The sequence below is a fragment of the Panicum hallii genome, chromosome 2, assembly GCF_002211085.1.
Source record: "Panicum hallii strain FIL2 chromosome 2, PHallii_v3.1, whole genome shotgun sequence".
Taxonomy (NCBI): domain Eukaryota; kingdom Viridiplantae; phylum Streptophyta; class Magnoliopsida; order Poales; family Poaceae; genus Panicum; species Panicum hallii.
This window is the reverse complement of record NC_038043.1, coordinates 13305604-13326930: the sequence shown is the minus strand read 5'-3', so window position 1 is coordinate 13326930 and position 21327 is coordinate 13305604. Positions and strand designations below refer to the sequence as shown.

At 45.6% G+C, this 21327-nt stretch overlaps 3 protein-coding genes and 1 pseudogene across 5 annotated transcripts; 1 reads left to right on the top strand and 3 right to left on the bottom strand.

Moving 5' to 3' along the window:
* Positions 1-4406: 4406 nt before the first annotated feature.
* On the bottom strand, positions 4407-9489 carry LOC112880895 (annotated as a pseudogene).
* Positions 9490-11652: 2163 nt separating this feature from the next.
* Positions 11653-13450, bottom strand: LOC112880420 (probable serine/threonine-protein kinase PBL23). Its single transcript, XM_025945032.1, has 2 exons — positions 12940-13450; positions 11653-12836 (listed from the first exon to the last, which is right to left on the bottom strand). Exons 1-2 carry the CDS (start codon positions 13136-13138, stop codon positions 11791-11793), a joined length of 1245 nt encoding a protein of 414 aa, XP_025800817.1. The 5' UTR covers positions 13139-13450; the 3' UTR covers positions 11653-11790.
* Positions 13451-13588: 138 nt separating this feature from the next.
* Positions 13589-15612, bottom strand: LOC112880421. 2 transcript variants are annotated; one of them, XM_025945034.1, is made up of 5 exons: positions 15386-15612; positions 15137-15274; positions 14889-14966; positions 14032-14219; positions 13589-13946 (listed from the first exon to the last, which is right to left on the bottom strand). In XM_025945034.1, the coding sequence occupies exons 1-5, from the start codon at positions 15592-15594 to the stop codon at positions 13783-13785; spliced, it is 777 nt and encodes a 258-aa protein (XP_025800819.1). In that variant the 5' UTR covers positions 15595-15612; the 3' UTR covers positions 13589-13782. The 2 variants fall into 2 exon arrangements, with proteins under 2 accessions (XP_025800819.1, XP_025800818.1); XM_025945033.1 differs by lacking the exon at positions 14889-14966 and having other exon boundaries at positions 15386-15578.
* Positions 15613-15619: 7 nt separating this feature from the next.
* LOC112880418 (histidine--tRNA ligase, chloroplastic/mitochondrial) lies at positions 15620-20900 on the top strand. Of its 2 annotated transcripts, none has more exons than XR_003226319.1 (10): positions 15620-16080; positions 16215-16303; positions 16415-16544; positions 16637-16729; positions 17094-17168; positions 17812-17929; positions 18209-18351; positions 19754-19800; positions 19925-20030; positions 20209-20348. XR_003226319.1 is itself a non-coding variant. In XM_025945031.1 (10 exons), exons 1-10 carry the CDS (start codon positions 15694-15696, stop codon positions 20573-20575), a joined length of 1464 nt encoding a protein of 487 aa, XP_025800816.1. In that variant the 5' UTR covers positions 15621-15693; the 3' UTR covers positions 20576-20900. The 2 variants fall into 2 exon arrangements, 1 of the variants encoding a protein (XP_025800816.1); XM_025945031.1 differs by lacking the exon at positions 19925-20030 and adding an exon at positions 20437-20900 and having other exon boundaries at positions 15621-16080; positions 19754-19882; positions 20209-20369.
* The last annotated feature ends 427 nt before the right edge of the window (positions 20901-21327 follow it).

Below are 21327 nucleotides of genomic sequence, written 5' to 3'. Positions count from 1 at the left end.
GGATCAGTCAACACACAAGGCTAAAAATAATGAAACGAGAGACAATACTCACATGCACCATACACTCACGAGGGACTTGTGAAGGGCATCTTGATGGTATAAATCGTAAAGTGCTTCAAACTCGATATATACAATATCTGCCCCCCGCTAGAAATGCTCATCTTTAATCCGAGCTGGGAACATCTCTAATTCATTAGCTTTAGATTGCACGGCATACCATTTGTGTAACTCGGCCATTCTCGATGATAGAAATGGTAGCAACTCTGGCCATATCAAAGGTTCACCAAGTATAAACTTTTTCTTGCCGCGGGCATTCTGTAGGGCCTCCCCAAGCAACTGAGCCCTTGTTAGATCAGTTTGCAATATCATCCCAGCCATGGTCAACGGATCTCTTGATTCATCAGGACATTCTTCACACGGCACTATCAACGGAGGGATTGATTGTTTGGACTGCTCTCCGAGCTGGGGAACGGTCTTTGCATTGATCCGTCGATTCTTGGGGTTGTTGTAGCACTTTCTGATCTGCCGATCATAATCCGACTCCCTTTCTTTCTCCTTGGTGGGATCTTTAATGAAGTGTTTAATGAAGTGTGCCTTCGCAACCGGATCTATTTCTGGCTTCTTCTTCGCAGCCTCCCTCAGTAGCTTGCGCTTCAGCAAGAAGGTTTGAAATGATTCTTCTGCCTCTTTCTCTTCTGGAGCCTTCGCTTTCTTCTTTCTTTGCTGCTTATGAGATGGCTGGACCGAAGGTACCGTGTATGCCTTCTGTCGCTGACTCTGATTCTGTTGTGCGGTTGGTGATGATGCCGAAATTGGCTCGCTTTGTGCGGCTGGTGATGGCGGATCCATGCTGGGGTCCCGTGCAGGCGGTGGAGACGGTGGGCCAACACTAGGATTCCTGTCAGCTGGCGTTGGTGATCTTTGCCTTGAGCACCGAGTGGAATCTGTGGCTGCTTGCACCAATCTTATGTCACGCTTTGGCCACGCAATCCATGTGTGTACGGCATGTTGTAGTTCTGTTTCTTCAGGACCTATAGGGATCGGGAGGTCCAAGTCTTCCCAGCGTTCTTCAGTAATTCGGTCAACAAAGACTCTGGCGAATCCTTCAGGAATTGGCTGGCAATGTATTGTCCTGCCTTCTTCTTGGACTTCCGCATAACCCTCAGCACAAACTTTGAGCTTTTTCCCATAAAGAACCAGAAGCTCACATTGGGTCCTAACGGGGATGTCGTCGATGGGGTCCCTCGTCCTGTCGGCACCCAAATTAGGGTGCTTTGTGGAAGCAACACTGCTACGACGCTGAGAAGGGGTGCTGAACTCCACATTGGCAGCTGGTTGGTCCGAGCGTTGCCCAACTGCTGCCTCAAGTGACATTATCCGGTTTTCTAGGCTACAGATCTTCTCTGCCACTACTGCCTTGCTTCTGCATCGGCTTCGGTAGGTTTCGAGATCTCCGGAAAAGCCATGTTTCCATGGAACTACGCCCACGCCTCGGGTCTGTCCAGTGTGTTCCGCATTCCCAAGAGTGTAAGTCAGCTTGTCATTCTTTCTGTTGGGCTGGAAGGTTCCTTCTTCCGTACGCCTCATTGCGTCGTCAAGTCTTTGGGCAGCCTCTCTTAGTACGTCGCTAGTCACAAACATTCCAGTGTCGGGGTCTAGTGTGCCTCCATGAGCATAGAAGTAATAGCTTGCTCGTTTGGGCCAACTCAAGGTCTGCGGTACGATTCCTTTTGCAATTAAATTATTTTCCATCTTTTCCCATTTCGGAACAGCAACCTTATAACCTCCAGGCCCAAGTCTATGGAAGTTTATCTTTTTGCTAGCATTCATTTTGCCTTGAATCGAGGCTGCCATGCTATCAGCACTGTGCTTGTAATTCACGAATTCATTCCACCACTCTCGTTGCTTCTTCCAGACTTTATCAAAATCTGGTGTGAGGCCCTTGTTGACAAAGTTTGCCACCAATTTTTTCTTGAACGAGCCGAACTGAATTGCCATCTTCTTAAATGCCCATCCCTTTACTTTGTCAGCTTTGCCTAGGGGAAAGTTGAAGTGCAACGACACCTCTTTCCATAACAAATCTTTCTCTGAATCTGGCACGATATCTTCAGGTCGATCAGAGACTTTATTTCTCTTCCAAAGCTTGTACTTTATGGGGACGTTCTCCCTAACAAGATATCTCAATTGATTTATAAAGGTCATCTTAATTTGACCAGGGGCTAGTGGCTCGCCGGTTGCTTCGTTGATCTCCGTGATGGTCGTACATCCTACCATCTTCCTCTTAGAGCCATGTTTCCATTTAGGCTTCGTCGATCCTGATGCCTGAAAGAATCGCAAATTTATCAAGCGGGTTGCTAGCAACTAGTGGACATCGCGGCAGGTATTGACAAAATGTTTATCCTGATGCCTGAAAGAATCACTAAACTTTCATACCTCGGCTTCCTCGACATTTTCTTCTTCCTCCCCACTAATATCTTGCTCCTCGTCGCCATGATAATGCAAGTTTAAAAATTGGCTGCCATCGTTCTCGTCCTCATGAAACTCTGGAGCTATGTGCCCAGTACTACCACAAATGAGCTCGTGCATTAACTCGTCTTGGTTGTCCGTAGGATCCATTTCCACTACCCGAAACAATAAAAAAACATTAAGTATTTTCTAGTACTAATAAAATGTATGTATTTGCAAAAATATTGTCCACATGTTTATATTCATAAATGCTCACATGGTTATTTAGATCCAGAAATCAAAACACCAAGGTGCCGGCTTAAATGCACCAACCATCATCTTAATACTTAATCAAGTTACTGTGCACTTAAATGCAATCATTTACCGAGTAAACAAAGCAACCATACTCATAAAAGGAAACAGTTAGGTGCTGATGTGTGAGCTTAGTTTTAAACTGCTTTTAGCCTGAAGTGTTTCCTTCAATTACACGTTACTAAACTCGTTTCCAACAGCTAAGCACACACATAAAACAAGAAAAGTATTTAGAGTCTCCTTTTAACTAACAGGCAAATAGAATCAAGGTATATAAAAGCAACCATATTTTAATCCAAAATAAGTTAATATCTTTTACAACTGAACAAAACAAATTCCTGAATTTATATATACAGAAAAGAATTATTTAGTAACAATTAACAGACGCCTCTCCGCGCGAGATTGACGGCCCGGCCTGCCCCGCCTCCATGCTCGGGCCTCCCGTGTGCGAATCGGGGCCAGTGCATTGCCGGAAGATCAACAGCATTCACACAGAACACAAAACACTCAAGGCAAATCAGCATTGTAGATGCCATACTATGCTGACTGATCACTGGAACACAAAAGCAAATCACAGACTATCATTGCAAGTTCTCAACTATACACCAAATATTGAACTAAAGCTAGAATTAGCAGTAGGCATAGACATTACTGAAAATTCTGAACATCATTTCACTGTAGCTTTCACCAACCCTGGACAGAACTGGCCACACTAAAACTAGATCAGGTAATCAAAAAACATCATTCACCCTGGACAGAACAAATAGCTTTCACCCTGGACACTGAAGATTCTTTGATACCTGCGCATTGCGTCTCAGACTGAATAGCTTTCACAAATAATTCTGGACTAAACTACATGGGCCCTTACACACTGGACTAAATTACTCCTTTCCTTTCATATTTAAGCTGCTGTAAATCCTCACCAAAGAATTTATACGTCTGCTAACAATTCAATGGCCAGGTAGAACCTACTAGGATGTCCTGATTACTCAAGAGAAAGTTGATTTAATTTCCAATCCAGATGGCAGTATAAGCAATTCTTTTTCCTAATAATTTACTCATGTATAACTGTATAGCAGTATAAGCAATGCTAAGTGGCTCCTTAGCATGGAGGAGCATAGTTCAACATACGAGAATTAAGAAAGCTAGCGCTTCAAATCAATTTTAGCCTTGTAGGATCTTTCACGCGAGCATCAATCCTTCACATCCGGTCATTAGCAGAACAAAGACAAATTTGAGTTCTGAGCAAGCCAAGCTGATAATAATGAAAAGTTGACAACCAAACTAGTTTTAAACTAAAGGCAGATACACGTATGAAAAAGGCAAGATATTGCACTGCTTACTAGTGAAAGCTTGGTCACTGAAGTTCCAAACCTAAAGAGAATTCTGTATAAGACAATATTTGCAAACCTCCCCCAGCCAGGAAGGTGATAGAAGCTTATACTATTGAGCTTCTCAGCTCATCTGTTTCTTACTTGGAAATGTTGGGAAAACATGAAATACTCCACTGCCGTTGTCATTATAATGCCAACGAGGCAATCCATCGAGTGCCCGAATAGCTCTCTAGTCAACAAGAAAACTCCACATATAACAAAATTAGCTAATACTCTTATCATCAGACAGAGAAAATTAATTCTCACAGTGATCGACTAGACTTGCTGCAAAGATGCTCAAGTGTACAATTAAATCTCAATTATCGAACTCAGTTTCGGTATGCATACACAGACACACACACAACGAATCGGTACGCATCCAAATAGGTTGAGAAATATGAGCTGTTTCATAGAGCTTCCTACTATGCATATTTAGATTGTAAATATATACGATGATGATGAAGAAAGCTATATAAGGACAGCTGGAACAATATCTTATGCTATTGTTGGAATGGAGAATCACATGGCTCTGAATCAAATAATTTAGGTACCTAAAACTTTGCATATGTATATGCCTTTTTTTGCTAAATTTGTTCTTAGTGATGTGCTTTGCATAGCCATTTATAAGAGGAACTACTATCTAATTTGCTAGAAATATAGATAAAACACCTATGGTTTTTGTCAGAACAGGTCTGAATGTTGTACTTAGTTCCGAAATGCGGCAGCCAAGCAAATAACAAACAAAAATGCTATCTAAGATTGTCGTAGACAGGTAGATTGTCGTAGAGGACAAGGTGCTCACCGTGAATCCGTTTTTGCGATCGGAGGGCGAGGAGGAGGTCCGGAGGGAGGGGTCGACGGTGGGGGCCGGAGCTTCGGGCGGCGGCAGCAATGGCGCGAGGACGCCGAGCAGTGGCGCGAGGACCTCGATGCGGCAGGGGCAGCCGGGCGGCCGGGCTGCGCGGAACGGGCCGCGCGCGAGGACGACGAGGTGCGCGGCGGCCGGAGCTTCGGGCGGCGGCAGCAATGGCGCGAGGACGCCGAGTAGTGGCGCGAGGACCTCGAGGCGGCAGGGGCAGCCGGGCGGCCGGGCTCCGGGGAACGGGCCGCGCGCGAGGACGACGAGGTGCGTGGCGGCCGGAGCTTTGGGTGGCGGCAGCAATGGCGCGAGGACGCGGAGCAGTGGCGCGAGGACCCCGAGTCGGCAGGGGCGGCCGGGCTGCGCGGAACGGGTCACGCGCGAGGATGACGAGGTGCGCGGCGGCCGGAGCTTCGGGCGGCAGCAGCAATGGCGCGAGGACGTCGGGGCGGCGGGTAAGTTGGGGGCGACGTCGATTTGAATTGGGTGAAGGGGCTAATTTGTTGGGGGGTGGCTCGATTAGTGCCGGCTGACATTACCAGCCGGCACTAATGCGCCCACGTGATGTCAGATGGACAAGTTAGTGCCGGCTAGTGTTACTAGCCGGCACTAACGTGCTCAAGTTAGTGCCGGCTGGTATTACCAGCCGGCACTAACGTGTACCATCCGCGCGGGAATTGGCCACGCCAGTTCCCATTTACACTAAATTTTTAATATTCATAAATTTATTCATAATAGGCTTAATAATTAGAATAATATAACAAAAATTTATATCTTATTTTTAGCTACACAATAATTATAGTAATTATATGTACACAATAATAATAGTAATTGAAGTAAATTAACGAATATGCAACCATTATCAATTATGTGTAGAGTAAAGGGTTTATATTTGTATATGTTTCTGTTATTCATAATAAATCGAAAACATTTCATTTTGATCCATGCAAAATTCTTCAAAAAACTTTTCAATAGTAGCCTATACAATGATGTAATCAATTCGCATATTACTTGATTATTTGTTTGTAATTTAATGTTTCAACGCTTCTAGTAATGCAAAATTAGTGAATGTAAATAATATTTATACCATGCAAAAATATAATATTATCTGAAGATGATATTATGTCATAATTGGAGAAATAGTATCAAGAATTGAGATAAATACCATGCGGTGCGTTACATTACATCACTGATTGAGAGAATTCAATAAATAATTTATATAAAACTACTACTCATTATCATTATCTACTGGAACATTGATAATCTTCCTTTTGACAAAAGTGCCTTGAGCATGATCACAGCGTAAGTAAGGTGTGTCCTCTTTGGATAAGAGGATGCTAGGGTCAATTTCAACTGAGAATGGAGGAAGGTCATCAATCTGGTCATAATCTTCCGAATTGTCCGAAATATCCTCAACTCCATCAACTTTTCTTTTTCCTGGAAGAACTATGTGCCGTTTCGGCTCATTTCCAGCCTTGTCTGCTTCAGGCGTCTTATCTGACTTCTTCTTCGGTTTGCTCGACATGTCCTTCACATAGAACACTTGTATCACATCCTTGGCTAGAACAAATGGTTCATCTTTATATCCAATCTTTTTAAAGTCAACTATGGTCATCCCATACCGGTCCTTCGTTACGCCTCCTCCAGCCACCCATTCGCAATGAAATAAAGGGACAACTATGGGTCCATATTCAAATTCCCATATCTCCTCTATGACACCATAGTAGTTGTTCTTTTCTCCATTACTGTTTACTATACACATACGGACACCACTGTTTTGGTTGGTGCTTTTTTTGTATTGAGCTCTCGTATAAAATGTATACCCATTGATTTCGTACCCTTGGTATTGCTGGACAGTGATTGATGGTCCCCTAGCTAGCCATTGAAGTTCTTGATCAACTGTGTTGTTGCCCAATAATTTTCGTCTGAACCAGCCGTCAAAAGTTTTTATATGTTGGCGTGTAATCCAAGCAAGATTCTTTTGTGGATTTTCAGACTGTATAATATTCATGTGCTCATCAATATATGGAGCCACCTTGGATGAATTCTGAAGAACCGTGAAGTTTGCTTGGCTGAATTCACTACAAGGGATGTTCACATTACATTTCTTTCCTAGTGTGCCTTTTCCCTTTAGTCGCCCCTCATGGTGTGACACGGGGAGCCCAATTGGATTGAGATCAGGAAGATAGTCAACGCAAAACTCAATGACCTCCTCGGTTCCATAGCCCTTAGCAATGCATCCTTCTGGGCGAGAATGTTTACGCACGTACTTCTTCAATACTGCCATGAACCTCTCGAAAGGGAACATAATGTGTAGAAAAACAGGACCCAGAATAGTTATTTCTGTCATAATATGAACTAGAAGGTGTGTCATAATATTGAAGAAGGAAGGTGGGAAGACCATCTCAAAGCTGACAAGACATTCGACAATGTCTTTCTGCAGCTTTATTAGATTATTCGGATTAATTGCTTTCTGTGAAATTTTATTCATGAATGCACAAAGCTTTACAACTGCCAATCTCACATTTTCCGGTAGAACACCCCTCAGTATAACCGGAAGTAATTGTGTTATCAGAACGTGGCAGTCATGGGACTTCAAGTTTTGAATTTTCTTCTCTTTCACATTTATTATGCCCTGTATATTTGAGGAGTACCCAGACGGGACCTTGATACTGTTCAAGCAATCGAACATGCTTTCCTTCTCCTCTTTACTCAGATTATAGCTGGCAGGTTTTAAATAGTGGCGTCCTTTGTCTCTCTTCTCGGGTTGCAAGCCTTGTCGTCCAGCTAGCATCCACATGTCGCGCCTTGCTTCCAATGTGTCTTTTGACTTACCATACACTCCCAGAAAGCCTAGTAGGTTGACGCAAAGATTCTTCGACAGATGCATCACATCAATTGCGTTGCGAACCTGTAAGACTTGCCAATAAGGTAGGTTCCACAATATAGACTTCTTCTTCCACATTGGAACATGTCCCTAGTCATCCTTCGGAACAGGTTGGCTACCGGGACCCTTTCCAAATACTACCTTCACATCCTTGATCATCGAGAACACACGCTTTCCATTACAGAACAGAGGCTTACGACGAGTTTCGGGCTCTCCTTTGAAATGCTTCCCTTCGGTTCTTAGGGGGTGATCGGTAGGAAGGAATCGGCGATGGCCCATGTATACGCACTTCTTACAGTGTTTCAAATAAATGCTATCGGTTTCATCATAACAGTGGGTGCAGGCCATGTATCCCATGTTCGACTGTCCCGAAAGTTTTGCAAGTGCAGGCCAATCATTGATGCATACAAAAAGCAAAGCTCGGAGGTTGAAAGACTCCTGTTTATACTCATCCCACACATGTACACCTTCTTCTTTCCAGAGCAGTAAGAGATCATCCATCAAGGGTTGCAGGAACACATCAATATCGTTGCCAGGTTCTTTTGGCCCTTCTATAAGCACCGGCATCATGATGAACTTACGCTTCAGGCATAACCAAGGAGGAAGGTTGAACATACATAGGGTCACGGGCCATGTACTATGAGCGCTGCCAAACTCACCGTACGGATTCATTCCATCCGCACTTAGAGCAAATCTTATATTCCTTGGGTCGTTGTCAAATTGAGGATACTCTCGGTTAAGGTTTCTCCACTGGGACCCATCTGCTGGGTGTCTGATCATGTGATCCTCCTTACGGTCTTCTTTGTGCCACCGTATCAACTTAGCGTTGTCCTTGTTTTTGAAAAAGCGCTTCAGACGTGGTATTATAGGGAAGTACCACACCAACTTCGCGGGAACTCTCTTCTTTACCGGCTCCCCATCAACATCACCTAGATCATCTCGCCTGATCTTATACCGCAATGCGCTACAAACAGGACAAGCTTCCAAGTTCTCGTATTCGCCGCGATACAGGATGCAGTCGTTAAGACATGCGTGAATCTTCTGCACGTCCAATCCAAGAGGGCAAACCATCTTTTTAGCTTCGTATGTTGTTGACGGCAGTTCATTACCCTCAGGAAGCATGTTCTTTACAATCTTTAATAGCTCACCAAATCCCTTATCGATGACACCATTAGTTGCCTTCCATTTCAGCATCTCTAGCGTGGTACCCAACTTCTTCTGCTCCGGTTTGCAACTAGGGAACAACGGCCTTTTGTGATCCTCCAACATCTTCTCAAACTTTAATGCCTCCTTCACAGTGTCACTGTCTTTCTGTGCATCAAGCAACGCCTGACCTAGCTCGTCAGGTGGCTCCTCTTGTGCAACATTTGCTTCACCCTCGTCCATTGGTTCATCTTGAAAGCCACCTGCTTCATGAACCCATTCCCAATCTGGAAGATTGTTATCACCATCGTCATCTTCTTCATTATCTTCCATCATAACTCCAACTTCGCCGTGCTTAGTCCAAAGGCTACAGTTACTTATGAAACCATTCAAGGCCAGGTGATTCCATAGAGTTTCTCTTTTTCGGAATTCCTTTTTATTTTCGCAAACACTGCATGGACAACACATTAAACCCTTTGGCGACCTATTTGCTATTGCCGCCTTGAGAAAAGAATCTAAACCCTGAATCCACGCCGAGGTGCTCCGGCTTCCGTGCATCCATTGCCGGTCCATCCGTACAAATTAAAAAAAATCATGCTCATTATCCCTAAAAACAGGTTACTATGAAGTAATTCAAAAAAAATATAAATGTGTCATAGGCCACCTATCTAGTAAATTTAAACTAAATAGCAAAATAAATTGGCACAATAACATATACACATGTCACCATGAAATAATTTAAAAAAATCATTCTAAATGTGTGATGGTCAAACTATATAGTAATCATTCTCTAAAAAGCAACTAATCAATTCTACCTTGCTCAAATTAATGAACAAATTAATGAATCATGCTCATTGTCCCTCATCCTTAAAATCCCTAAAATTTTGCATAATAACATATACACATGTCCCGTGAAATAATTCAAAAAAATTACTCTAAATGTGTCATAGTCAAACTATCTAGAAAACCTTCTCTAAAAAGTAACAAATCGATTCTATTTTGCTCAAATTAATGAACAAATCGGAAAATTATGCTCATTTTTCCTCAACCTTAAAATCACTATTTTCTTTATCTAGAAAGTATGAAACAAAGAATAAACACCGTGAAAGAAGAGTGGAAGAAGCTACTAACCTTTGGTGCACTTGGATGGGTGAAATCCTCACAAATTTGGGGAAAAATGGGCAGCACCTCCCCTATAACACGCCATGAGAGAGAGGAAGAGCTCGGTTAAAGGAAATGGAGGGCTCGGGAAGAAGGACTGCCAAATGAAATGGAGGGCTGGGGATGTAGTGGCCGGTATATATGGGGCAAGTTAGTGCCGGCTGGTGGCTTTAGTCGGCACTAACTGTGTACGTTTAGTGCCGGCTATAGCAAACAGCCGACACTAACTTGTAATTGACCAAGTTAGTGCCGGCTAGATATGCCGACCGGCACTAACGTGCGTTTTGACCGTTGTGGCAGCCGTCTGACTGTTGGGGGGATGGCACGTTAGTGCCGGCTGGGATTTCTAGCCGGCACTAACGTGCCCGCCTTGCCCTGTTCAGGCACGTTAGTGCCGGCTCGTTTTTTGGTACCAATGTGACATTCTCCGGCAGTGTGTGAAAAGACTTGCACTCTCATTTATTTGTCATACACGGTTAGTTTTGGTATGCAAATCAAATCTGACCACTTAATTAGGCAGGCAGTCGATTAAGATCCAATCTTTAAAATTGCACTTTTTGTGAGATTTTTTTCAAACTTAGAATTTTACTTTTTATGGAACGGGGGGAGTAGTTTACGTACTCGTGGTCACCCTCCAACCTTCGAGGATGCTCCACGCTTCCCGTGTGGTCGTGAGGCGTCACTTTCGATCTACCTCTTTGGGACAAGTTTCTCCAAAGGTGCTGATCGCAGCATGTCTTTCTTCGTTGCTTATGTCATAATTAACCTTCGATTCGCTTATACAAGGCCTCCTGCACAAAACACATTCAACAACACTGTTTCAACAAGTTAGTTCGCCGGCAAAGGTTTAGTCTCCCTTAGCGAACGATTTTTGCACCAACACGTGACCTTCTACTTCCATTATTTTTTAGTGATCCCCCGACAATATTTACCTTTTACTTTTTCTAAACTCTAATCTCTCTTCCAACCTTCATTGTTGTTTGTGTACTTATCTCCATAACCAAAAATGGCATCCTAGCCTTGCTAGCCGACCAAGGGCACACCGGCGATGTCCACACCATGGCAGGATCCCTCCGGAGGAGAGCATCTTCCAACACATAAGTGTGTGAGTTATCGTCCTCGAATGACCGATTCTGGTGAAGTCCAAGGAAACCGATTTGAACTCTTTCAAAAACTGTGGTCAAACATGTTTTCGCACACTCATAATGTGTCGACCATTTGCGATCTGCAATGCTCTAAAATGCTCTAGTGCTTTGGCATTTGACCAAATTTTGCGTCAACACCACAATTATATTTTGCATCATGTTGCAATGGTCCTAGAAAAGACTACCTAGCCATACCTTTGTTCAATTAAGGATTGATTGATATACAGTCATACACTACTATGAACTATCATGTATTTGTCCGAAAAGAATATACATCAATTGTTATCATGTAACAAAAGGCGTTATAATTTTGTCCTGAAAGTCCTCCTTCCATCGATCGATCGATGGGATATACACAGCAACACAGTATATGTACGAATTTACATACACATATGCATGCATATAAAATGACCATGTATGGGCAATTCACGCCTCGGAATTTCCTTCGAATTTCCATCGGACATGTTAAGCTTGCGCGTCGTCGTCGGTTTGCTGCTGCTCATCGGGATCCGGACCCTGGTCGTCGTCATCGATATCGGTGGTGCCTCCGCCTGCCACGGTGAGGTAGTCGAGCGCGGTGACGACGTCGCTGATGCCGGGGCGCATGGTGGCGTCCTCCTGGAGGCACATGGCAGCGATGGCGAGCGCCTGGTGGAGGCCCTTGGTGGGGTAGTCGCCCTGGAGCATCGGGTCGGCCATCTCGGCGAACCGGCGCTTGTTCTTGAAGCGCGGCCCCGCCCAGAGCACGAGGTTGTGCTGGTCCGGTGGCCTGGTCGTGTCGATGGCGCGGCGGCCGGTGATGATCTCGAGGAAGACGACGCCGAAGCTGTAGACGTCGGACATGGTGGTGAGCTTGCCGGTGAGCGCGTACTCGGGCGCGCAGTAGCCGTAGGTGCCCATGACACGCGTGGAGACGTGGGTCTTGTCGCCGGAGGGGCCGACCTTGGCGAGCCCGAAGTCGGAGAGGCGCGCGCGGAAGCCGGTGTCGAGGAGGATGTTGGAGGCCTTGAAGTCGCGGTAGATCACGGGCGGCTGCGCGGTGTCGTGCAGGTACTCGAGCCCCCGCGCGGCGCCCTGCGCGACGCGCATGCGCGTGGCCCACTCCAGAGGCGCGCGCCCCGGGGGCAGGTCCAGCAGGTGGTCCTCCAGGGACCCCAGCGGCATGTACTCGTAGACCAGCATGCGGTGGTTGGCGTCGGTGCAGAAGCCCAGCAACGTCACCAGGTGGGGGTGCTTGAGCAGGCTCAGCATCAGCGCCTCCACCAGGAACTCGCGCGTGCCCTGCATGCCGTTGCGGTCCAGCTGCTTGACGGCCACCTCCGGGCCCGTCGACTTGGGGGGCAGCCGCCCGCGGTACACGGGGCCGAAGCCGCCCTCGCCCAGCAGCGACTCCGGCCGGAAGCCGCCGGTGGCCTCGGACAGCTCCGCGTACGTGAAGGCGCGCGCCGTCACCTTGCCGGCCTTGCCCATCTTGAGGATCTCATCGGCCACGCGCTTGTGGCGGTAACTCACTGCATCACAGATTCACAATCTCACATCGTTGCCATTCGAACGGACGATGACCATCATTGAGATTATTTGAGAGGGCATCGATGGATTAAGGTGGGTGGGTACCTGAGTCGCCGACGATCTCGTTGACGAGGGCCACGAGGTTGCTGTAATCAACGCTGTTGTTGCGCTCGGAAAGAGGACGATCCTTGTTTCCGCTCGACGAGGTGGCAGAGGACGGAGAAGCCGCCGACGAGGAAGGAACAGCCTGATCATGGCCGCCCCCGCCGCCAGCGTGGGACTGGAAGCAACACAAGATGCCCATCGGCGTCGCCTCGGCCGGTTCCCGACTGGTCAGCTACCGCCCGGGAATCGAGGCGAATGCTTGAGCAAATTCGAATCGAATTTGCCCAAGCATTTCAGTCCAATCCAATCGGATGGGATTCTCTAGAACAATGACACCCGATGCTGGGTGCAATGCCAATGCAGCGTCGAACCGTGCGCTCCGCCGGCCGGCAAGGGGAGGGGCGATCGGAGGCACCGATGATCCAATTGGATGGAGGCTTGGGCCCGGAAGATGCAGCAGCAACAAACGAATCAATAACACAGGTCACCTAGAAAGTGAATGATCCAGTTGTCTTGTGGCCAGCAACCTGGCCGCCAGGGCGCCAAAACTGGACCAATATAACTAATGGCTGGCTACAAATAGCATATGGCCGCGTGCATGGTTGTGTGCTTGCAGGTTGCTGCTGCTGCTGCTGCTAATTTTGGAACAAAAACAACTGCATCTCTTCTCTTTTGGGCCATTTCAGTTAATATACATACTACCTTGGATGAATCCACCTTCAGAAAACACACTATCAGCCAACTACCAAATTCAGTACATACCAAGCACATAGATTGATCAATGACCAGATCTTTGAAAAGCAGCACTAGCATATCAAGTGCCTGATATGAGAATATGGCAACCTAACTCTCCCTCTCAGGCTCCCCACATTGCCCACCGCCATTGCTTTCAAGATTCAGCTTCACTATCGTCTTCTGCTGCTCATCATCTGATGGTACATGCAGATGAGCCTCCAAGGTAATAATCTCCCAGTCATGATGCCGCAAAAAGGAAAGCAGACCATCCTCTGTGCGACACAACAGATTCCATCATCGTGTTGTATCAGGTACACAACTAATCAGGCACAGCAAAGGATAAAATTGAACACCAACCTCCATTTCGGGTTGCCTCAATTTGGAAAAAGCCTGACCCATGTGGCCCAGATACAGGGAATGCGCATGAAACAGATCTGCGTCGGTGGCCCACCTCAAGAGATGCTTCATACCACGGTCCTCTAACTAGAGGCACCCCAATTGCCTCGATAACCTTTTGGTTGTCAGCAGCCTTCTCAATTGCCTTACTGAAAGAATTCAAACTTGTAAGATCTCCTTTATTAGGTTTATCATTGAGAAAAGCACACAAAAATGCAATGTCACATCCATGTACATTTCTAACATTGCACAGCAGCACGGGGTCAGATAGAAAATATGGAAAACAATGTTCATAAGCATCTAGAAAATTATTAGGGTAACAGAAAGTACGATGGCTGATGAACAAAGCCGATGTCCGCAAAAAATTAGATAAAAGGAAAAAAATATAAGATGGATGGAATTCAGTTGGCAGTCACACAGCTATGTTATTTATTCGGCGCAAGGAAAACAACAGAGACCAAATAGACCAAGCACATTATATGTGTGTGAGGACTCAACCCATCTATTCCTATTTGCAGTCATGAAACGAAGCACCATTCACTAAACAAACAAATTACCATTCAACCAGATAATAGAGGAACCATTGTGGTTGTCCCAGATGAAGCCACAACTCATATTGAGTGCTGTGCGTCAATTTTAGGGTGTGTTTGATTGGAGAGCAAGCTAGGATGGAACGGTTCCATTCCAGTTTTCAAGAATGGGATCACTCCATCCTAGTACCTTAGCATTCAATTGTAAGCATCTGATTTTATACCCTACATAGAGTTCAGTCTTAATTATAAGTGATGCATAAGTGCACACAAAAGCGAAATGCTCACTTTTGGGGAAATTGTCCGAACTTTGCCGTGCCCATCCCCATCCCATTTTGATGCGGAAAGAAATCACACCTTTTGCTCTTGAGTAAAGACCAAAGCTACTGATGTTTGCCGGTCGCAGTTGCTCGCATGCAATTCAATTCTCTCCCGTAACTAAGAAGAATAAAATATTGGGAGCACAAGAGTAGATTGGTACCGGATTGGTTTTGAATGGAGCAAGCCAAAAAAGAAAAGGGAGAAAGGAAGCTGACGTTGTGCATCCATGGAAGATGGCGAGGTCGTTGACGGCGCTGAGCACGAGCCCCCCAGCCAGGCTGATGGCCCCGATCGACAAGACCCTCCGAGGCAGCGATCCCTTTCGGCTTCCGCTGGAGCCGCCTCCATAGGAGCTGAAGCCAAGGTTGGCATGCCATGGCATGGCACAGAAGAGAAGATGGAAGAGATCTCGCGTCAGCTCGGGCTTGGGATTTGGAAGGGAAGAGTTTAGGATGAATGCATACCGGTAGAGAAGACCACCGGTCGAGGCTGGTGGAGCGCGCAGCTGAGAGATTCCAGCGAGCTTTCTCGCCGCCGCCGCCCTCGACATGGGACTTTTCTCCGGCGACGGAGGAGAAGAGGAAGGAGGCACCGAAAAAGAATGAAGGACAGCAAATTGCATCGTTAATGGGCCTCCTGGTGAGGCTCGGCCCAGCCCAAATGCTAACCGCATCGTATTATCTCCGCTCCACCAGCGGACAGCGGCCTCCCCTGCCTGTGGCTGGCTTCCTTGGTGGTGGTGCTGCTCCAATCTAGCAGGGGAGTCGAATCGATGGCGGCGTGGTCGTCGTCGCCGTCGCTTCGCCACCTCCTCCTCCTCCGCCCGCGCTTACCTCTCGGCCCCACCTGCCTCGCCGGCTCCTTCTCCCGTCGCCACATCCACAGCCACAGCCGCCGCCGCCTCTTCTCCTCCGCATCCTCCTCGACGCTGACCCACGGTGACGAGGCCTCGACCCATGTTGATGCTGGCGGCGTTGTCGACGTCAACCCGCCGCGCGGCACCAGGGACTTCCCGCCGGAGGACATGCGCCTCCGCACCTGGCTGTTCGATCAATTCAGGGAGGTCTCCCGCCTCATGGCCTTCGAGGAGGTGGACTTCCCCGTCCTCGAGTCGGAGGCGCTCTTCATCCGAAAGGCAGGGGAGGAGATCACGCAGCAGGTCTCTTCTTCTTTTTTCCCTCCCTCTATTTTCTGCTCTCATCATCGTCATTGTTGTCATTCGGCGGCTAAGCCCATTCTGATTTGTGAACTGAAGTCATGTAGTATAATTTTGCTATTGATTCTGCAATGCAGCTCTACAACTTCGAGGATAAAGGGGGTCGCCGTGTTGTTCTCAGGCCCGAAATCACCCCTTCCCTCGCGCGCCTAGTCATAAAGCAAGGGTATGTATGCCTTTGCTATTCTATTCTCACAATCTCACCCATTCTCATGCCTAGAACCTATCTACTTATTTCTGTCAGAATGTGATTTTCGCCTACCCTTCTTCTGTCTAGAAAATCAGTCTCCCTTCCACTGAAATGGTTTACTATAGGACAATGTTGGCGATATGAGCGCATGACCAGAGGAAGAAGACGGGAGCATTACCAATGGAATATGGATATCTTTGGTGTGCCTAAAGTTCGGGTACCAATCTTCTCCTCCTTTGCTGATTCCTGATGCTGCTATGCTTGTACATTTGAATTGATTCAGTATGCCATGCCATTATTCAAATTCAGGCTGAGGCTGAGCTTCTTCAGGCTATTGTTCTCCTATTTCAACGTCTTGGAATTACATCTTCAGATGTGGGGATCAGGGTGTCCAGCAGGAAGGTAATCTTTCACTCACTCAATTATCAATCCATCTGAGTTCACCTTATCCTCAATATTTCCATTTCATGTTTTTTGTCCTTTTGTCTTGGCTGTATGTCCTCCAAAAGTAAATTCGTATGGTTTGTTGGTATGCAATTCATCATAGTTAACTCTTGAATTTGTGTTGTCAAATTGGTTTGGTACATGACCATGATATTTTGTGGTAGTGGTTGTCCTTTTTATTCCCACCTATTTCACAAGGAGGTGGAACTCCAGTGGGAATTGGGCTATCTGAATGATGCAGATGCAACTTGAAAACATCTTGATATATGCCAGTGCATGTGTTTTCTTTTCATTCTAGCTGACTATTATTTGCCTTTTCCAGGTTCTTCAGGCTGTGTTGAACATGTATTCCATACCAGAACATTTATTCACTGAAGTTTGTATTATTGTTGATAAGGTATGCCAAAATTCTGTTTGTGACATAACACATGGTCTTTTCTGATTGTTATACTATGTTGTCTTCTTGCCTATTGTATTCTGTTTGTAGCTTTGGGAGCTGACAAGCTGTGGTAACTTCTAACCTCAGACTGCAAATCAATGTAGGATGATTTGTATATCTTCTTCAGCTTCTTACATTTTTAATAGTGGACTAGTTGACCAACATTTCTTTTTTCTAATGGAACAAGTTATTTTAAACCCCCCTCAGCTCTTGTTAGAATTCAGAAAACATCCCTCTATTCCAAATTTTGCCTTTTAGTAGTTTGGCACTTGCTACCAAGAGCACCTGTTGGTCCATTAGATGGTGGTATGGACCATTCCATTGTACCCATGCTTGTATCATGTGAGTGAACAGCTGTTAAGCTGATAAACTTAGACCTCATCAGCTCATGACTAACTTTATCGTGAAATTGGAAGTAACCAGTAATCATTTATTACAGAGCCCTAGTCCTTTTATACAATTATTGAACAGTGCAACAGATTATCAGTGCTGTATCTTTTGTAACAATTTGATGAATACCATGCATTAATTTATTTGTTTATTGCTATAATTTTTATTGGTATTATTACATGTCTTGCATTCTAAGATGAGCATTTTGCAGTTGGGAAAATTGACTAGGGAAGAAATTGAGAAGGAACTGATGTCAACTGGGCTGTCATCTGAAGCTGTCCAGGGTATCATTGAAGTGCTTTCGCTCAAGTCATTGTCCAAGCTTGAAGGTTTTCTCCTAACCTTTGGTGGTTGACTTGTTATTATGCATGCTCTATATGATATATGATATACCTTTACTTGAATATCACCCTAAGGTAATGTAGCTAAATTGTTAATTGTATTATTTAGAAACTATTAATTAAAGTTATGCGCTGGGGTCTTTGTGCTGAATTTGTTGCTAAGCTGATAATTTTGGCTTTCTTTATCCATATTTAAATGTTTGTTTTAATGAATAATCTTCACTGATGGACGTTTTGACAAAGGTTCTTGTTTAAATATTCATGCAGAGGTGCTAGGCTCTGGTGTTGAAGCTGTTGCTGACTTGAAGAAACTCTTCTCATTTTCGGAGCAATATGGTTATGCTGATTGGATTTGTTTTGACGCATCAGTGGTCCGTGGCCTTGCATACTACACAGGAATTGTATTTGAGGTAGTTTTCAGCTCATCTCTTTCTCATGTCTAAATTTGTGAAACTTATTGGTTCAACTGCAGGACTGCTAGCATCAAACTGTAAACAGAAGCTTATTTAAAAAGATTTTATTCATTTTCAGATAATAATATATTGTCTACAAATAATATTTCTGCTAGGTTTTCCCAAGTTAAATGCCGTAGTTTGTATTCTTACTTAGCATTGTTCTAACAGCGCTGCTAGCGCCCGGGCGTCTGATGGGAAATTTCCCATCGGACGCTTCGTCGCAACATTGAGAATTCACTAAGGTAACATCGGACAACACCTCTTGCAATATACGAAATCATACGTAAAATTGACTATAACATCTGATTCTGAGATATAAAATTCCCACCGCAACATGTACATCATGTCTTGTGCAACATCCACTCAAAATAGTAACATGCAGAAACAATGTTTGCAACATTGACGCTTACCTTTTGGGACATCCAAAATTATATGTTGCAACATCAGAAATCACAAATTTTAAACATCAAATAAAAACTGATCACCCGTTGCAACAGCATAAATCATCTCTTGCAACATCCAAAAAGAATCTTTGCAACATCTCAGCTCGGCGCCCTACGGCTGTTCGGCGCTCCGCCCTGTGCATGCATCCTTCCGACGCCTGCCGGCTGCCGGCCACCGGTCGCCCGCCCTGCCCGCCCTGGGCGGATGCTCGCCTTTAGCCCTAGAGAAGCCGCCCCTACACACACGCCAGCCCCTCCCTCCTGCCACGGAAAAATCGAGCCCCTTGAGTAGCCGTCGCTGGAGGAGATGACTTCTATGACTTTGTGCATGCGGGTGCCTGAGGCTGCCGCGGGGGCGCGGTCCTACCCAACGAAGTGCTCCCAAGGCGTCGGGGTGAGATACGAGCACACCGACGGCGGAGGTCATGCTGAGCTTGGCAGCGTAGGCCAGCTGTTGACGCCATTGATGAAGACTCCTGGGGAATGGATCAGAGCAGCCTGGGGGAAAGATGAAGGAAACAGCGGTGGGCTGTTGGCCGGACTTGAAAAGGCACGTCCAAACTCCAATGAAGGGAAAACTCGAGTCCGTGTCGCTGGGTCCGTGCGACGTCTCCGTATGGAGCGAGACGTGCGTCCGGACGCCCGTGCAGAAGCATTACCGTTGTTCTAAGCGCTTAAGCAAGATTATACATTGTCCATGCAGAATGGCATATTAAAATTTGATCAACAATTTAATATAGATGCCTGATTAGATGACTTATTTCGTTATCATAAAGTATATCTGGCTTCTTTAAGGTAGTGTTGATGTGCCATTCCTTCTTCTTTTTTCCCTTTTTTGGCTAAATATATTCTGCTTCATCATTTTCATGCCACCAACTCCTGTTTCATTTGAAACTCTTGGTCCACTTTTGTAGGCATTCGATAGAGAAGGTAAACTTAGAGCAATTTGCGGTGGTGGAAGGTATGATAGATTGCTTTCAACATTTGGAAGTGAAGATATTCCAGCTTGTGGCTTTGGATTTGGAGATGCTGTTATAGTGGAAGTATGCCATGTTCTAACCCATCTTTGGTTTCTTTCTTTACAGAATCAAACAAGCTGCTTGGTGTAAGAAATAAGTTAGATTGATGTTTAATGAAGATAGAGACTACTTCCTGTTAATATGAACTTAGAAACAGAACCAATTCAAGACAGTAAGCATCACAAGTGTTAGCTGTGTTCTAATTTATGCAAAGTGGACGACAGAAATAAGATGTCTACTACTTAACAACTTGAATTTCTCAAAAGTATTATTTGAAGTTTTAAATTATCTTGAGTCACTGCTTCAAGAGAGTGACATTTCATTATTGTAATTAATTTTCATTCTGACAGCTGCTGAAAGAAAAGGGTCTGTTGCCTGATATGTCACGTCAGATAGATGACATAGTCTTCCCTTTGGATGAAGAGCTCGAAGGACCAGCATCCAGTATTGCTTCTTCTCTGAGGAAGAAAGGACGAGCTGTTGACCTTGTAGCAGACAAGCGTCTCAAATGGTATATATTATAGCGTCTCCCCACTTCCTATATGCTGTGTCTGAAACATCCCTTTTACTACTACCAGGGTATTTAAGCACGCGGAGAGGATCAATGCTAGCAGGCTGATATTGGTTGGAAATTCTGAGTGGGAGCGTGGTATGATTCGTGTAAAGATACTATCAACAAGGGAAGAATTTGAGGTTAAGGCAGGCGACCTCGAGTGAGCTTTTGCTGATTAGAAGACTTAAAGTTCCGAACGTCATGCTTTCTTGCCAAGTTGTGTAGATACATATATACGTGGAATAGATACAGCTCATGATATGAACCTTTGTTGTCAGAGTTGTATTTTCATTTGTTTGGTTTCAGTAATTTAGTGTAAAGAGTCATCATCGGGAGTTATTGTTAGAATGCGAGGTGAGGCTTGCTTGGATAATGCTGGTGTGTTTGGATGGATCAAATCAAACAGGAGCTAGCTAGCTTTGAGTTTAACCTGATGTAACAACTTGGGGTTTATAATACTTATAATAGCCTACAGAAAGATACTTATCAGATACGTGCCATGAGTAGCTTGTTGCTGTAACAGCAAACCTATTATATTCATTCAGACAATGCGAGGCTCTTGCCCTGACGGAAGTCCTGCTCGTTAAGAATTCTTCTTTTCGGTGGGGGCAGGCGAATCCTGCCTCTCTGTGAGCCCCGAGAGCACGAGAGGCCTGTGAGGATACACCTAACTAAGCTCGTTAAGAATACAACCCATCACTCCTTACCAGCTTATTTTCTATCAAACCCTAGGTACAAAACGGCAGCGCGGCCGTCCAGGCAGTAGCACGGCGCGGCTCACCTGCGCGGGCGGCGGCGCAGCGTGGCTAGGCGGATGGTGTCGAGGCTCACCTGCGCGGGCAGTCCCGCGCAGGCCGGCGGACAGTGAGCCGTGACGGCGCAGGGAGGCGGTGCGGCGCGGCGTGGCCGGCGAGGG

Excerpts from the sequence above, each read along its gene's own strand:
- LOC112880421 (XM_025945034.1), bottom strand. The coding sequence starts at position 15,594 with ATGCGGTTAGCATTTGGGCTGGGCCGAGCCTCACCAGGAGGCCCATTA. Across the intron at positions 14,220-14,888 it reads TTCGGACAATTTCCCCAAAA|TAAGGCAATTGAGAAGGCTG; the intron begins GTGAGCATTTCG and ends GAATTCTTTCAG. Across the intron at positions 13,947-14,031 it reads TGAGGCAACCCGAAATGGAG|AGGATGGTCTGCTTTCCTTT; the intron begins GTTGGTGTTCAA and ends TGTGTCGCACAG.
- LOC112880420 (XM_025945032.1), bottom strand. The coding sequence starts at position 13,138 with ATGGGCATCTTGTGTTGCTTCCAGTCCCACGCTGGCGGCGGGGGCGGC. Across the intron at positions 12,837-12,939 it reads CGAGATCGTCGGCGACTCAG|TGAGTTACCGCCACAAGCGC; the intron begins GTACCCACCCAC and ends TCTGTGATGCAG.
- LOC112880418 (XM_025945031.1), top strand. The coding sequence starts at position 15,694 with ATGGCGGCGTGGTCGTCGTCGCCGTCGCTTCGCCACCTCCTCCTCCTC. Across the intron at positions 16,081-16,214 it reads GGGAGGAGATCACGCAGCAG|CTCTACAACTTCGAGGATAA; the intron begins GTCTCTTCTTCT and ends TCTGCAATGCAG. Across the intron at positions 19,883-20,208 it reads GAGATGCTGTTATAGTGGAA|CTGCTGAAAGAAAAGGGTCT; the intron begins GTATGCCATGTT and ends TCATTCTGACAG.